At 46.3% G+C, this 17,425-nt stretch overlaps 1 protein-coding gene across 3 annotated transcripts in view; it reads left to right on the top strand.

Annotated features, from left to right (window-relative positions):
- FHIP1A (FHF complex subunit HOOK interacting protein 1A) overlaps positions 1-17,425 on the top strand; it is a 235,112-nt gene that overhangs the window by 197,991 nt on the left and 19,696 nt on the right. For all 3 annotated transcript variants that reach the window (XM_059175474.1, XM_059175482.1, XM_059175466.1), the window contains 4 exons: positions 3,489-3,656; positions 4,571-4,650; positions 13,849-14,039; positions 16,248-17,390. In XM_059175474.1, coding sequence (XP_059031457.1) covers positions 3,489-3,656; positions 4,571-4,650; positions 13,849-14,039; positions 16,248-17,390 — 1,582 coding nt within the window. The remainder of the gene's footprint in view (positions 1-3,488; positions 3,657-4,570; positions 4,651-13,848; positions 14,040-16,247; positions 17,391-17,425) is intronic.

The raw sequence follows: 17,425 nt of genomic DNA, 5'->3' as shown, positions 1-17,425 counted from the left end.
AGCCACCTGAAATTCCTTACAGAACAAGAGAAATGGATACTGACTGTCCTCTGTAAGGCAAAAGGTCTTAAGTACATCAACAACTGATTGTCCTTCGTAGTTGGACCATGAAGAGGATGCTTCTGTCCCCTTGGGCTAATTCTTCCTTTTCAGGGGCATGAGTGGCAACTTTGGTTTTGCATTCCACACAGCAGAGCTGCTGTCCCCTGGTGGTTCAGCGTTAGCTTTCCAGTGATCATACTTAGGCTCTGGTCTCATCCTCCTTAAGGAGCATGTCTATTTGGGGGTTTAGAGGAAGATTCTGCAAAGTAAGATAATGGGGCAGGAAAAGATTTTCTGGGATAAAAGTCTTCTGAGGGCTCCTTGAATATGGAGGAGGGAAGAGACAGAAAGAGAAGGGAACCAGATTTTCTTGGCTTGGGTATTAGTTTAAGGTGAGGGTGACCTCGATTTACAAAGAGGTTGCAACTTGATGCTTAATAAAATTGGGTTTTGGCATTTATACCATGTTATGTAAATGCCAGCCCTCCAAGTGTTTTTCTTAAATCCTCTTAGCTCATAAATGACAGCTTTGATTGCTAAAAATAATAATAATAATAATAAAATCTTTCATTTATGCAGCCTAAGAGTAGTAAACAATAGATGCTTAATGCCCTGCTTTCATGTCAGCCCCCAAAGACCGAGACTTCTATTCTAAAGGGTTTATTGCTGTGCTTTTGAGCTTATTAAGGTTATGTGTAACTTAAGGGGGGGAAAAGCTGGTGGTGCATTGTTGGTGCAAAGACTGCTCCTGGAATTCTGCAGGATTTATCAGCGCCGCAACTCAGTAAGTAAGGTTGAAATGCACTATCGCAGAAACTGCATGCATGCATGGCCTGTTCAAAAAGTGCTACTTTTTTCCCTAGCCATTTAATTATTAGGGAATCGGACTTCTGCCTACATGACTTTAGATTCAGTTTCGGCTAAAGGACCCCGAGACTGCAGCAGCAGAACAGGTGCGAGCTAACGGAGCTGCGTGTTTGGTGGTGGTGTGGGTCGTTTCCCCTTTAGCTATATTTGGTGACATCCATTATTCTGTAGGTGTTTAGAAAAAAAATGCCCCCCCCCTTTCAGGGGCCCTCAGAGCAGAGGGCCAGAGAGGAGAGATGAATTAAAAAATTAAGCTCAGTTCCGGCAAATGTAAATCACTAGGACCTCAGGGGCTATCATTTATTCAGGAAATGTTATAGGCAGTCCCTTCACTTGCCAAACTCTGTACATTGCACTGGAGTAATACACAAGCCACAGCGTGCATCCCAGGACAGCATTAAGAGTGCCATGAGTCTCGGACCAGAGAAGACCAAGAAACACAGGGACAGAAGCAGTGGGTTTCAGGAGCAGGGGCAGCTCCTGAGAAACACTTTTCTCAGAAGGTAATTTATTTACCAGGTGGTTGAGGTTTACGTTTCCTTTGTTTTATCTGGGCCACAGAGAGCCCTGTAAAGTTGGCCAGATGACACAGTGGTGTGTTGAATGTTTTGAGGGCTCGCGGCATGGGCGCTGAGCTGGAGGGGCAGAGTGTTTGCCCTCTGATATGTGCATGCTCAGGCCGCTCACTGTCCGCCCCAAGAGGGTGAGTTCACCTGTACTGTGTCAGCATGCCTGACTTAGCGTAAAGAAGATAGACAACACTGATATGGTTGTATCTTATCCATCTGGACTCCTCTGTCTGGAACATCCCTAAGGCTCAAGAAAATTTATTTTATTTTTATTTTTTAAAAAGATTTTATTTATTTATCTGAGATAGAGCAAGAGTGAGAGAGCCAAGAAGGGGGAGCCGCAGGCAGAGAGAGAAGCAGCTCTCCATCAAGCAGGGAGCCTGACGTGGGGCTCGATCCCAGGACTCTGGGACCTTGACCTGAGCCGAAGGCATCTTCTCAACAGACTGAGACACCCAGGTGCCCCGCCCCCCTGCAAGAAAATTTATAAAAATAATTTAAGCCTTTATGTACGCATACACCTGCATGGGGCCTATCTATACTTATAGAGCAGATTTGGACATCTGATTTCTAAGCTGCTTTGTGGCTTCTGAAGGCAGAACATTCCAAAGGAAAGAGGAGTGTGTTATAAAAGAAATGACCAGTCCCAGTATGATAATATGACAGTTCACACTTCGAAAGGAAGGAAGAAAGAAGTGAATAACTGGAAAAGAGAAGATGTAATCATTCAAGAAGCCTCGCTTTCTGTTTCACTTAACATCAAGTGATCAAGGGTGTTAGACTCAGGACTGGGGAGATTTCCAAGATTTCGAGGGCAGAGGGGTGGAGTCTGAGATTTGCAGCTGTTGCCTTGGTGATTTTCATGCCTCCCAGGGTGGGTAATTCTCTACAGACAGTAAGGCAGCAGATGACCCCTGTTCATGAAGAGGTGTGGAACTTTGCGTTTGGGAAGCTAAAGAATAGGGGCGCCTGGGGGGCTCAGTCGTTAGGTTCTGCCTTCACTCAGGTCATGATCCCAGGGTCCCGGGATCGAGCCCTGTATGGAGCTCCCTGCTCAGCGGGAAGCCTGCTTCTCCCTCTCCCACTCCCCCTGCTTGTGTCCCCTCTCTCGCTGTGTCTTTCTCTGTCAAATAAATAAATAAAATCTTAAAAAAAAAAAAAAAGTAAGAAGAAGAAGACAGAGAATTGCATATGAGCTCTGAAAATACTCCCTATCAAAATGTTGAAAATCCAAAGGCTTTGAGTACCAAATCCTTGGCACTTTGAAAACTTGACTGTTCAGAGTCTTCTCTTCCCAGCAACACTCACATTCTACTGCAAGGAAATTCACACCACGTAGACAGTACTCGTTTGTGTTATTTTAAAAAAAAACAAAAAGTCAGTTACTTTAGAAGTAACACTTTATGAATGTTATTCAGTTATACAAATTTGACTTGCAACATTCCAGAAACCTATCTAGACATCTGTGGAACTCTGCGTCTGTCCCTCTTAGTTCCCACTGATGATGTTATTTCGCTTATGAGATTCTACGTCTACACCCATCTTCCTGGACAGAAAATGTGTCCTTACATTTTCTAGCTCCTGGTATATAGCAGGGTCCAATAAATATTTATTGGATGACTACTAACGAAACAGTTACACTGGGCGTTCTAATTAATTCTTTACCGACCACACAGATACTTTCTATGATCTCTTTTTTCCCCTTTGTGGTTCCACACTAAAATCTTTATGGTATTTGAACTGCATTTGATGATTAGAGTTGTCAGAACACTTGAATTGCTTTTTTATGTCTTTGCTTCTCCCTTACTGAATTGAAGGGCGGAAGCAGCATGAGGTGTCGTGGAATGTGAATAGGTTATAGGCTTCAGATGCGGCTCTGAAGCGGGTTCTGGTGGATGGTGTGTCCTTGCCTTGATGGGGTCACTGCGGTGAGGCGAGGGGCCTTTGGGGAAACATGGATCACAGCATCGAGAGGACGCTCACTTGTGCTCATTCTGTCGTTGGTCCCAGGTGACTGTGGAGGAGGTCATGACCACAACTGCGTATCTGGACCTTTTCCTGCGTAGTATCTCCGAGCCAGCGCTACTCGAGATCTTCCTCCGTTTTATCCTTTTGCACCAGCATGAGAATGTCCACATCCTAGATACCCTCACCAGCCGAATCAACACCCCATTTCGGGTAAGGAGAGCCCCAGAGGAATGGACTTTATAACTCAGAACAAATTTCACGAGAGTTTGTTTTGGGAATAAATGAGGAATATTATTTTTTCTATTCTTGTAGCTCTTACTATTATGACAACCATTCTGAATTCCACCAACCAGGTTTTAAGTCCATCCTGCCTAGCAGACAGACTAGACTAGCACTTTCTCACTGGGGCAAAAAATTACTTAAGTGGTCTGATGGAATGATAAAAAGCTTACTCCCAAAAGGGTACAATCAGTTTATAATAAACCTTTGGGTATCCTCCCTGTTTGCCGTTTATCTTTCCTTTTCGGAAATTAGAGAGTGAATGAATTCTTGTTTTTGACTGAGCTTCTTAGAAAAGTGTATCATCATAGCCTCAGCACTATTGGAAATGGAACCAAGGAGAATGTATGCCCCAAACCCAAGAGATAAGCCAAGAGGAGCTGAGGCGTGAGCTAAGAACTCTAGAGGGGGTGCTGGTCAGGTCATTTGCAATTTTCTGGTAGCTCTGTCTTGTAAATAACCAGCGCCATATTTGAAGATAACTTGGGAAAACAAGTGCCAAGCAGGAGATCATGTGTGTGAGTGTGTCCGTGTGTGTATTGGAGAGTGGTAGGGACTTGCTTATGTGGATCTGTAAAAGTCGGAAATAAGAGCAAACGCATTTCAGAGGAGTGTAACTCTGTGTAATGGCATAATTCTAGGCATAGGCTTTCTAATCAAATCCTATAGGAGAACGAAAAGCCTTCACACACATTCTTCACACACACACAACAGGAGCATGTTTTTATCAAAGCTGCTAAAAAAGGAGGCCATTTTATTTTGTAATTCTGATTTATTTTCCATCTGTGGGGAGTAGAGCTATCCTTCCAATATATGAAATAGAATGTGTGTTTATTGCTTCCCAGCTCTGTGTGGTGTCCCTGGCATTATTTAGAACTCTTATCGGTTTACATTGCGAAGATGTGATGTTACAACTAGTTCTAAGGTGAGTTGCCATCTTTTGTTCTCTCTAAAGGAAAACTCAAGTCTATACTAGTGCTATTATATTTGGGGGGGGGGGTGGTTAATAGAAGCTAAATAGGGGCCATGCTTCTAAGGAAAAATTTTACCAAGGATATGAGTCTAATTTCTCTGTATTATTTCCCAAAGTTCATTTTAGTTTTACTAACAAGAGTTTTTAGGGGGCTAAGTACATTGTATTATAATATATCCTCCTGGAAATAATAGGCTCTTTAGAAATCTACAGACTCTGAAAACTCCTCTGGTCTGCGGCTGAATGACCTTCTCCCGAAGTACATTTCTGGGGGCGTGTGGTATAGGAAATGACTTTCCCAAATATGAAATGTTCTTGATATATAATTTCTATGACTCTTGCTTTCCTAATGGTACATTGACAACATGCACTCTCTGACCTCAGAGGATGTTTCAATTAAATTCGGTAAATATTTAATGAGTACTTCCTGGGTACAAGTCAGAAGAGAGTAGGGCATGGGGTAGACAGATTGGAAAGGACTTCTAAACAAGGTAGAAAAAGCATGACCTCCAGAAGTACAGGTGAGAAACGTGTCGGCAAACAGCTGTTATTTGAGGAGAGGTGTCAGGAAGCAACGTGGACGGCTATTAGGATGACACCCATCTGGTTGTTAGGCAGGGGGCCTCAGGAACATGGAATCCTGCCTTGGCCTAGCTCTGCCTCTCCTTCTGGGGTCCCGCAGGGAAGCATCTGCTTTGGTAAAGGAAGAGAGGAAGAGTTGGTGGGGTGCGTGCCTCCTACCTCTCTGTCTGGTGGTGTGGAAGCAAAAAGGGAAAAAGCCAACCAGGGCTGCCTACCACACCCTTCTCCCTCCTCCCCATTTTAATGGATGTTCTGACCCTTCCTTTGACCCCTCCTTGGGAAAGAGGGCAGAAGAAGCCTGGGGCAGGGGAAAGGGAGAAGACTTGGACTGGCCCCTGGTTGCCATTGAGCTTTTGACATCACACTGAGGAGATGGCATTCCAAGCGAAAGTGACGACGTCTCCGGCATGCTAGCCGTGGAAAGGTAGGGGGATGGCAAGGTGATGGTGGGGCAGGAGCACAGGCCGCACCCAGGATCATGTCAGAAATGCAGGTGCTTGGCCTTGTCCCAGGTGTGCCAACTCGAACTCTGGGGGTGGGTGGGACCCAGCGAGCTGTGGTTTAACGCACTCTGCAGGGGATTCAGCTGCGCTGCCAATTCTGAGAACCACTGGTTGAAGGAGGGTACAGTGCTGCTCGAGCCTTCTACAAATGGACTGGTTAGAAAAGCCAGGCTGGGCAAGGTGGTGGCGGATCCTGGTGGAGCCTTACAGAGTTGCCATTTGATGGGAGAGCATCTCTCCTTCATTTTGTCACTGTAAACAGAGTCTTAGGGGTTTAGAGGAGGTCATAGTAACTGATCTTAAGGCATTGGCAAAGACCAACTCTAATCACGAAGACAGAGCCTTGGTAGTCTGGCTAGGACATTTGGGGCAGAACGGCCCATCCTGATAGGATTGCTTCAGCCGCCCCTCACGTCTCTGCTGACATGAGGGATGCATTAGCAAAGCCTGAACATAATCCGTCATAGACACTTGTTAAAGCCCTTTTTTATTGCCAAAAACCAGCCTTTGGCTCCAACAAGGCTAAAACCTGATTATATTTAAATGTTAAATTTGTAACCACTGCTTCTTGGGAGGCATGAAACACAGCCATCCTTGTCAGGGGCCCTGGAACCCTGCAGAGCTTCTCCCCTCTGAGCTGCCATGTCAAAATGGGCCCGGCTACTGGCCAGCTACTGGCCTCTGGCCATTTGGGGCCTTCCACACGGGGAACGAACACTCCTCACCTTTGTCTTCTCATAAAGTGGTGCTCGTTGTGTTCAAAACTGTCCTCAGAGACAGCATTGGCTTCTTTTTTGAGATCCAGGCATGTACCACATGAAGGGGAAGAGACCAGCTCATGGCTGTGACATTTCTGTGTGTGGGTCAGGGCTAGTTGTTTTGCCTGGGGTCATGGAAGACTTGTCGCATGTACCCACCTGCTCTCAGGCTCTCTGAGCCTGACTGCCTTCCCTGCTGAGGGTGATGTGATGATATGATGATGATCGTGGCCCTAGATGTAATATTTTATTTCTAATTCCTCCTCACTGCCTCGGAGATGCCACTAGGGGAGCCGATGAGGGGACGTATGTGGGAGTCAGGCACGTGGTGGCCTTGTGGGAAGCCTTTGCTTCCTGGTCTCTGACCTCTGACAGGTGGGCTCCTTCCCATCTCACATTTTATTTAATTTAATTAATTTATTTATTTAGTTTTTAAAAAGATTTTGTTTATTTATCTGACAGACAGATTACATGTAGGCAGAGAGGCAGGCAGAGAGAGAGGAGGAAGCAGGCTCCCTGCTGAGCAGAGAGCCCGACGCGGGGCTCGATCCCAGGACCCTGAGATCATGACCTGAGCCGAAGGCAGAGGCTTAACCCACTGAGCCACCCAGGCGCACCCCCATCTCACATTTTAAATTATTTTTAATTGTCATAACATACATAATGGAAAATTTGCCACCATCACCATACAGTTCAGTGGTACTGAAGATATCCACATGGTGGTATGGCCCTTGCTACCATCCACATCCCGCTCCCGCGCCTCGCCACACCAACATCCTGCACCTGGTCTACACTCACTCACTGTTCTCCCTCCGCCCGCCCCTAGGGCTGCTCTTCCACTTTCTGTCTCTGTGCATTTGTCCACTCTAGTGACCTCAACTACGCGGAGTCATACCCTTTGGGTTCCTGAATCATTTAACTTAGCGTAGTGTCTTCAGGTCGTTTCCTGTGTGAGAATTTCCTTGCTTCTTAAGGCTGAATAATACTCCACTATTTATGTTGTTTATCCATTTATCGCTGATGGACCTTTTGGGTTATTTCCACTTTCTGGCACTTGTGAACAATGCTGCTATGAATGTAAGAGTGCAGATACCTCTCTTCAGCACCCCGCTTTCAATTCTTGTGGGTGAGTTACCCAGAAGTGGGATTGCTGAATCATATGGCAATTCTACCTGAATTTTTTTCTGTTTTCCATAACAGCGGCACCGTTTTATGTGCCCACCAACAGTGTGCCAGGGCTCCAGGTCCTCTGTATCCCTGCCAACACTTGTTATTTTCTGCCCAAGAAATGGTGTTTTAATAATCAAGCAAAAATGACAGGCGGATTTGAAGCTCTTGGAAATAAAAACTAGAGCTCTTGGAAATAAAAACTGATTATTACAGTGAAGAATCCAGGGTTTGGGTGAATAGCATATAAGACAGAAATTAGTGAGAATTAATGAATGAGGAGCTAGATTGAAGAAGTTACTAAATTTGAAGCAGAAAGCGATAAAGAGATTAAAAATATGAGGCCAAGGCTAGGATGCTGGTGGTTAATCTGATAAAGGGTAACATATCCCGTTAGAGTGAGAGTGGGCTGCTGACTCAATCTGACCTATTCCAGTTTTCGAATTCCAATCTCATAATAAGGTGTATGGGTGAATCAGTTCTGGTGGCATGTGTAAGAAATGTTTTGAAACACTGTAAAGTACTACACAAATTTAAGGGAGGAGAATTTCCTGGAAAAGACATCTTAAACTAATGAAAACATTGTCTTTTCTGATTTAGAATCTGTACAGAAGCAAGGACAGTGAAAAATCCTTCTTCTTCTAGTCATTTAAACTTTATCTGAAGGGACATAAAAAACCAGATTTATAATCTGTTCTTTCTGTTGTTGCCACGGTGGTGGTTCGAGTGTGTGTGATAGACTTGTAGATTGGAGAGGCAGCAGAGCAGACAGGATTCTGTGAATCCATTTAATGAAGCTATTTGTTAGGTGATAAATAGTAACAACAGGACAATTTTTGTTGCAATCTAAATAATCTTAAATATTGATATTTCAAAGTGATTATCCATTTGTGACTGATATGTTTCTTTCAGTTAGCATAGTATCAGGAAATGGAAGTCGAAATAAGGTACCCCCAAAGAGAGGCTATTTTAGTGAGCGAAAGCCAGGGAGAAGCTGCCAGCCTCCATGGATGTGATGTACAATAGGTCAAAGTCAGGCAGAAGATGCTGATAAGCAAAAAAGTGACAGATCATCCCACGTTCCTGGGACTGCCCAGTTTAGGCCCCCCCGCCCCAAATCAAATATTTTATTTATTTATTTATTTATTTATTTGACACAGAGAGAGAGCACAAGCAGAGGGAGCAGCAGGGAGAGGGAGAAAGAGGAAGAAGCAGGTTCCCCACTGAGTAGGGATCCCTGACCCAGGACTCAATTCTAGGACACTGGAATCATGACCTGAGCTGAAGACAGATATTTAACTGACTGAGCCACCCAAGTGTCGCCCCCCGACCCCCAAAAATTTTTTTTAAGATTTTATTTATTTATTTATTTTGAGAGAGAGAGAGAGAGAGAATATGCTTGGGGGTGGGGTAGGGGCAGAAGGAGAGAGAGAATCTCAAGCAGACTCAGCGCTGATTGCTGAGCCCAGTGTGAGGCTTGATCACATGACCACGATGATCGTGATCTGAGCTGAAATCAAGTCAGATGCTTAGCCCAATGCACCACCCAGGTACCCCTAGGTAAAATTTAATTGCTTAATACCCTGAGTGTCATTTCTGAATATTCTGGTAGGGCATTTTTTTTTCCCCCAGAAGTGCTGGTCCATTGTCAGGTTTTTGAATCGCATTGCCTGTTGTGTTCAGATAGATAGAGGATTTGCTTCAGAGAAGCTGTGTGTCCACTTCAGGAAAATGTCCATCTTGTATGGGAGTTAGGTGTCTGGGAGGAAAGTGCAAAAAAAAAAAAAAAAAAAGAAAAAAAAAGTGTAAGCCAGCGTAATGTAAGATGAATAGGAGGCATAGGAGAAATAAGGTCCAAATATCTTTGAAAAACAATCTGTTAAAATGTACTGATGTTGCTTTGTAGATTTGGGCCTACCCCAGGCATTGCCAAGCTTCTCACCAGCTCCTAGAAGCACCTTGTTCCTTCATCGTACTTACTTCACTGCGTCGTTTTGCTTGTGTTGCCCGTCAGTGTAGTGAGCGGCAGGCAATATATGGGCTTTGTTATTGATTGCCTGTCACTGAGCTGTTTCAGAAGCGATGATGATACTTGCTTCAGGGAGTGATATCCAGGGAAATAGAGAGTAGGCGCAGGGTTGCCGAGGGTTGCTTGGGAAGGTGATGCAGAAAGGGAGGACAGGATGGGCAGTATCGTTTTTTCCTGCTGTATTGGGGGACAGCTTTGGGTAATCTGGGTCTCTACAATTAGAGAGTTACTCGTTTTTTATTATTTCTACTACTTTCCTCTATTTAAACAAAGCATCCAAACAGAGTCAGTATGAATAGATAGATGGCTTGATGACAAGCACCTGTACTGAATTCCTGAGTGATTTTTCTGCTATCCACAGCTACTTCATTGTGATATTGGACATTAGGGCATCTTCTTCTTTTTTTTTTTTTTTAAAGATTTTATTTATTTGTCAGAGACAGAGGGAGAGAGAGCGAGCAAGCACAGGCAGACAGAGAGGCAGGCAGAGGCAGAGGGAGAAGCTGGCTCCCTGCCGAGCAAGGAGCCCCATGTGGGACTCGATCCCAGGACCCTGGGATCATGACCTGAGCTGAAGGCAGCTGCTTAACCAACTGAGCCACCCAGGCGTAGGGCATCTTCTGACATTCATTCTGTTCCCAGTCTTTCCCTGTAAATGCTGGGAAGACGGAAGGTCAATGCATGGTTTTCCCTCACTTCCAACTGGGATAACCCTTCATTACAGAGACACACTAGAACTACTTCTTTGAGGACAAGGTGGGGTGGGGATTACCCATTTGAACTAACTCTCCATTTTCAATTTGATAGAACCTCTCCTTCAGCCTATAGAGGAATCTCCCTTTATTTGATTTACTCAGAAGAAAATTCTTAGTTTCTCCTGAAAACATGTGTTTGCAAAGCTGCAAATTCCCAGTAACTCTTTATTCTAATATAATTTCACGCTCCCCACTGGTGATATTTGATAAATAGCTTTATTAGGTTTGATCCAGTGTTCCATTTTTTAAAAGTACTTCCAAACAAAGAGTAGAAATCTGTGTATATCAACTTAAATCATGAACTATGCTTAGTTTGAGCTGCAAGTCGTCATTGAGTTCCTGCAGTATGTGAAAGCATCGAAGCAATTTGTTTCTGAAATGATTAATGATGAAAATAAGGAGTTGATAAATCCTGTGTCATCTGAGTTTCCCTGGGCCTCACCAGCTTGTGAGAACAGAACAATTCCTATCAGCAACTACATGGTATGTTTCTTCTGACCCTCACCCCTCATGTGGAGACCTTGGTCTGAGAGAGGGCTTTTAATGCATGGTCATGAACAGGTCTGTCCCCCACCGCTGTTGCCCCAGCAATGTCTGACGTGGCCTCTTCTGGCCCCATGGCCCATGTAGTTGGTGCATCTCACTCCACCCCAGCCCAGCCCCGGAGGCTATACTGCTCACCCTTGTGCCTCAGGGCCCCCACTGTGCCCATGCAAGCAGAGAAGAGAAAGCTTCTCTTCTCTGCATCCTTCTGTCACCAGAGTGTCCCTGCTCACAGAGGTCCTTGTGAGAAGAACTCCTTTATCTTCCACCCACAACTTCTGTTTCTTCTCCGTGGGTGTTCAGATACAAGACCCCAAGAATTAGCACAGACCTGCCCCCTGTCCCATACTGCCCTCTCCTCTCTTTCCATGTCTGCTTTTATGACCTTTGATTTCCATGCACTCTAGCTTGAGAAAGTAGGCAGGTGGGGTCTGTCTTCGTCTTGGCCACAGCAAGTTGAGGTGTCCGGTGTGTGTGGGTCTGGTGCCCGCAGGTGCAGGAGAGAGACGGGGGGACCCCTGGCCAGAGCACTGGGTGGACAGCTTGGTGTTCTTTGAGAACAGAAGGGGTAAGTGGCAAGGTTGTCATTTCATACCTTGAGAGTTATTAAGACCTTTAGTGTAGGGGCGCCTGGGTGGCTCAGTGGGTTAAGCCTCTGCCTTCAGCTCAGGTCATGATCTCAGGGTCCTGGGATGGAGCCTGGCATCGGGCTCTCTGCTCAGCAGGGAGCCTGCTTCCCCGTGCTCTCTCTCTGCCTCTCTGGCTACTTGTGATCTCTTAAATAAATAAACAAAATCTTTAAAAAAAAAAAAAAAAAAAGACCTTTAGTGTAGAGTACCACAAAACAAATTCAGTCTCTTTTCCCCCTTGACTCAGGCTCCCGCAGCCCAGCAGCCATTTATGTATCTGTAGGTTTCCTCAGTTGGAGCAATAGGAGATGTGGGAGAGTTGTTTTCAGGCCTCACTACATACCTTGAAAAGTGTACTTTTATCTCTTTCCCGGAATCCTTCATCATGGCTTGTTTTCATCGGCACTGCCTCTTTCTCAAGAGCTAAAAACAGAACCAAAAACATTCTGGTTGATTGAAGATTGCGGTTGTTAAAAGAAGGGCTCCGGGTCCTTGGGAATTGGCTTCTACATTCACAGGATACTTGGCTCCGGTGTGACGCCTCCACCCCATTTGTTCCATCTTTGTTTAAAGAAACAGGATAGTCTTTCTCCCTGTTCAGAAAGTAAGCCATTTAAGCAAACTTTATTCTACCCATGAGGCCTACTTATGTGCTCTAAGAGTCAGAAGCCATTGCCCAGATTTTTTTGTCTCTAGGTTTGTAGTGCTACTAAGATATTTTGACCACCAACTCAAAGTGTTTTTGTGAAAGGGGACCCAGTCCTCCTTGGTGAGCCCTTGGGCACTGTGATGTGATTTATAATTAATACATATTTGGTCTACATCTTGTGTCTGGCACAGAGCTCCTAAAACCTTTGGAATTTCCTATGTGACCAGAGGAACAAAGGTGTGTTTGTTATGTTAATGAGGCAACACAAGGACCCAAATCTAAGGCTGGAGGCTGGTTGCTTGGAGACTGAACCATGTGATCAGAGGGTTAGAACTCAGTCCCACTCCCCTGACCTCCAGGGCAGGGGAGAGGAACTGGAGGTTAAATCTGCTGTCAGTGGTCAGTGATTTAATCAATCATGTCTATGTAATGAAGCCTCCCTAAAGATCGAAGAGGATTGGGTTCCGAACCTTCTGGGCTGTTGCACACATGGAGCTGTGGGGTGAAGGGCACACTCAGAGAAAGCATGGCTCTGCGCCCTTTCCCCACACCCTTCGCTGTGTATCTCTTCCTTCTGACTCTTCCTGAGTTCTCTCCTTTTCTAACAAACCAGTGATCCAGGAAATAAAATGTTTCTCTGAGTTTCCTGAGCCACTGCAGGGAGGTCGTTGGAACCTCTGATTTTAGCAGGTTGGTCAGATGAGGCTGGCGATTGTCTTCTGCAGTGTGTATGTTGCGGGGTAGGGACAGTCTTGTAGGACTGAACCCTTAACCTGTGGGATGCGACACTGTCTCCAGGTAGGTGAGGTCAGAGCTGAGCTGAATTGAAGGACACCCTGCTGGAGCATTGCTTGCTTGTCAGTGTGGGGAGACCCTTCCCCCTCTCCCTAAACCCTATGTTGGAACCGGCGACCAGAGCACCATTAGTCACCGTATTTTGTGAGACGAGGTTTGCATCGTGGAGCGGGTCTTTGCCTTTTCATGCAACTGCAGTCATTCAGTGCCCACGATAAGCCACCATTTCTGGGATTCTAAAACAAACTAATAAAGGAGGTCCTTGCTTTGGTAGCACATTGTACTGAGGAGGCAGACACAGAAGTGATTATGACTGTAGGTGACAGCACGTTGGTAGAGGCTGGTGAGTATAGCAGAGGGAGGCCGTGGCTCTGTTGAAGCAGGAAGCCCAGAGGCCTTCCTGGAGAGGGAGGCACTGAAGCCAGACTTCATGGGATGACAGGGCATTAGTGAGGAAGGAAAGAGGAACATAGTAGGGGTGAAGTTCACACTGGGCTTAGACCCATTAGGAGGGGAGGTGGTTCATGGAGGTTACAGCACAGAGGACCTGACGTGCTCTGCAGAGTGGGTTCTCCAGAAGAAAGAAGCCCTTGGCAGGTCTTAAGTGACGGGGCGATCCCTGGGGGCTGGTGGGACGGCTGGGTTGGAAGCGGGGAGAGGACGAGTCTGGCCCCGGCTGGGGCTAGGCTGACGGGAGTGGGCATCACAGAGGCCGAACGCAGCCCATGTTGTCCTTCCAGGTACCTGATCCCTTGCAACCACATGATGCTGAGCCAGAGGTGGGCCGTGAAGGAGAGAGACTGCTACTCTGTGTCTGCGGCCAAGCTGCTCGCCCTGACCCCCGTCTGCTGCTCCAGCGGGATCACCCTGACGCTTGGCAACCAGGAGAGGGATTATATTCTCTGGTCGAAGTGGACGCACGATAGTGCAGGTAAAGGATGCCAGGTGCCATTCCTCCTCGGGGTGTGTTTCTTTTTGGGCAGACAGCGTATAATGTCTTGGGTCCCATTTTTATGAATCCCTGGGTGGTTGGTGGTTTTCTTCTGTGTCTGGAGTTATAGCCACTTTGTAATCAATGTGCATTGAGATGCCCACCAGTCCCCAGGTCAGTGTTCCCAAGACTTTTATTTTAACTGGGCTTCCTGGTGGCCTCCTCAGAGTATGGATACAGAAAGATGTACCAGCAGGTCTTTTTAAACAGAATTGGGGTAGGGCTGTGGAGATGGTTCTACCTAAGATTTTAATTTCCCAAATGACTCATTTGTGGATGCTTGCCTGCCAACAACATATCATTGTAAAACTTAAAATTTGTGAGATGAGGGACACCTGGGTTGCTCAGTCATTAAGCATCCGCCTTCAGCCCAGGTCATGATCTCATGGTCCTGGGATCGAGCCCTGCATCTGACTGGCTCCCTGCTCCACGGGAAGTCTGCTTCTCCCTCTCCCACTTGTGTTCCCTCTTTTGCTGTCTTTCTCTTTCTGTTAAATAAATAAAACCTTAAAAGAAATTTTCAGAAGGCAGCAGTATCTGATTCATTTGATTAACCCACAGTGGGCTTTAAAAAAAAAAAAAAATAACACAAATATTCTGGTTTTTAAAAATAGGAGTTATAGTACTTGTGCTGTTTGCCAGCTACAGTTGATCTTATGCAAGTAAACCTTAATTGGTCACTTGGATCAGCTGGTCCCTCAGGCAGGCAGCTGTAACGAAGCGGGATTTGTTCACGCTTAGAGGTCAGAAGGCTGTTTCAGTTGAGGGAGGTTCTTCCTGACCTGTGACCGCTAGGAAAGAGTCCAGCTCTGGGACTGACCCCAGTGTTTCCAGTTTGTATTATGATGTCCCCCCAAACAATGTCATCCTGTCTACCCAGGTACCGTCCTGTCCGATAAAGCATATTTCGTTTAAGTGTGGGCCCCTTGACTAAGAAAATATCAGGGTGTTTGGTGTCAGTGTAATTGTTACAAATTAAGGTTGTCACACTGATTCTTTAAATAAAGGTACAGTGTGTCATGGAAATTAATAATTTATGTGACGGGGAACAAGTTGTATTTTAAAGATATTGTCCTCTTAGGTAGCTAGTACAGATATCTTCTATTTTCCCACCAGTAGTGAGCTTTTAGAACCTATTTGAAAATTGATGTCTTTTTTATTTACTAAGAAAGTTGTTTCAAGAATGATTCTGGGGCTGACCTTGCTGCAGAATTTGAAATTTAAGTTAAGCAGACAGTTGCCGAGTGCCCCCAAGTTTGGCCACGTTCTTTCCTTAATCCTGTGAAGAAAGTAGTGCTTCCATTTTACAGATGAAAAAACATACTCAGAGGAAGTGACTCGTCCAGGGTTCACAGCTGATAGGTCTTCTGATCCCCAATTCCATGATCTTTTGGGTTGCTTTCCAGGGCATGGGTGCCCTAATGGATGGATGGTTGCATAGGCAGGCGGGTAGACAGGTCATGTCATCTCCAATTCTGGCCCCACCTCCTAGAGATTTAGATGACAAAGAGACAAAGATGCTTGCAAATGTGCGGCATCCAGTGAAGTGAGCACAGAGGCTGCCCTCAAACAGATCTTCTGTCTCTGAGCCTCAATGTCTTTGTCTGTAAATGGGGTAAATGCTATCTGCCATAGAAGGCTGTCGGGAGGAGCAGTTAGTGTTGGTAAAGCACCTGCCATAGGAGAAATGGTGGAGTTCTAGGTCTCCTCTGGCTGTGCTGAGGGTAGGGGTTCTGTTCCCAGCATTCTTTCTTCCTTTTTTTTTTTCTTTGAAGATTATTTATTTGTTTATAGAGAGCATGATGGGGGGAGGGTCAGAAGAAGAATGAGGGAGAGAGAGAATCTCAAGCAAATGCAGACCTTGATCCCAAGACCCTGAAATCATGACCCGAGCTGAAATCAAGAGTTGGAAGCTTAACCAATTGAGCCACCCAGGCATCCCCTTAGCGTTCTTTCTTAAAAACAAATAATTTTTTTTTTTTATTATTCAGGAATCATTTAATCAGAAATTATTAGAACTAAAGTAACTGGTGAGACAGAATCTTAGCACCCGAGTAAGTCCTACCTGAGTCCCCTGCCTGTGTCGCCTCAACTCTAGTAAGGGCAAGAGAGGGACTCGTTCTGACGTGTCTGTGCCTCCCATGGCAGGGACTGCTGAGCAGCCACCGGCCGAGGTGTTCTCTCCGTCGGCCTGCATCGTGGAGTACGGCAAAGCTCTGGATGTCAGCTATCTGCAGTACCTGTGGGAGGCCCACGCCAACATCCTCTGTTGCATGAGGGACTGCCGAGCCTGGTCCGCCCTGTATGACGGAGACTCTCCGGACCCTGAGACCTTTTGCCAGGGTCTGACAGAGGACAGTGCTCTCACCCCCACCTATCCGGTGTTCCGGCTCCCGCAGCAGCTCCCCAGGAAGACCGGCCCCGCGCTGGCTCCAAAAAAGGACAAGAGCCAGACGGAATTGGAGTGGGATGATAGCTACGACACGGGCATCTCCTCGGGGGCAGACGTGGGTTCCCCTGGGCCTTTGGATGATCTGGAGAATTCAGGCCCGCCGGCACCTGTCGATCCCCCCAAACACATCCAGGAGATGAAGAAGAACGCCATCCTGCTCTTCAAAGGGTCCTACATCGAGGAGTCTGACTTTCAGGATGATGTGATGGTGTACAGGCTATGTGCTGAGAAGGACGCAGAGGACACGAGGGATTCCCAGGAGGGGAGCATGAGGCCCTCCAGCCCAGCCCAGACTGACGATCAGGGGCCCCCCCTGAGCAACGGCCCCCTGCCCCGTGCTCGGTCAGAAACAGACTCAGAGGAGGAACAGAACAGGGACAGTTCAGACCCATTTCAAAAGGTATCCGAGGAAACCAAACAAGAAGACGAGCCTGAGACAGCCGTAGAATCGAACTCTGAGTCAGCGCCTCCCCTCTCCGAGGCGGAACACAATTCAGACCCAATGGAGGTGAACCTGGGGGCTGACGATTTCATTGCCCAGTATGACCAAATCATTAAGGAACTGGATTCTGGCACCGAGGGCTTGATAGAACAGAAGTTCCCCTCCCCTGATCTCTTGACTCTCTCGAAAGAGCACGAGGGGAAGGAAGAAGAGAGCGAAGGAGAAAAGGAGGAAGCAGAAGAGGGGAAGAAGGCCCTGGAAGAGGAAGAGGATGACTTTGATTCTTTTATAGCAGAAACCCCCACCACGGATACCGTGCCATCCCCGTTTGGGGCGAGAGATGGGCCTGCCTTTGCCAGTCACCGTCCTGTGAGGACTCAGAGCACCCCATTCACAGGTGATGATCTCGAATTGCTTTCTGAGTTCTGCTTT

This window comes from Mustela lutreola, chromosome 1, assembly GCF_030435805.1.
Source record: "Mustela lutreola isolate mMusLut2 chromosome 1, mMusLut2.pri, whole genome shotgun sequence".
In the NCBI taxonomy this organism is placed as follows: Eukaryota; Metazoa; Chordata; class Mammalia; order Carnivora; family Mustelidae; genus Mustela; species Mustela lutreola.
This window is presented reverse-complemented; position numbering and strand designations above follow the sequence as displayed.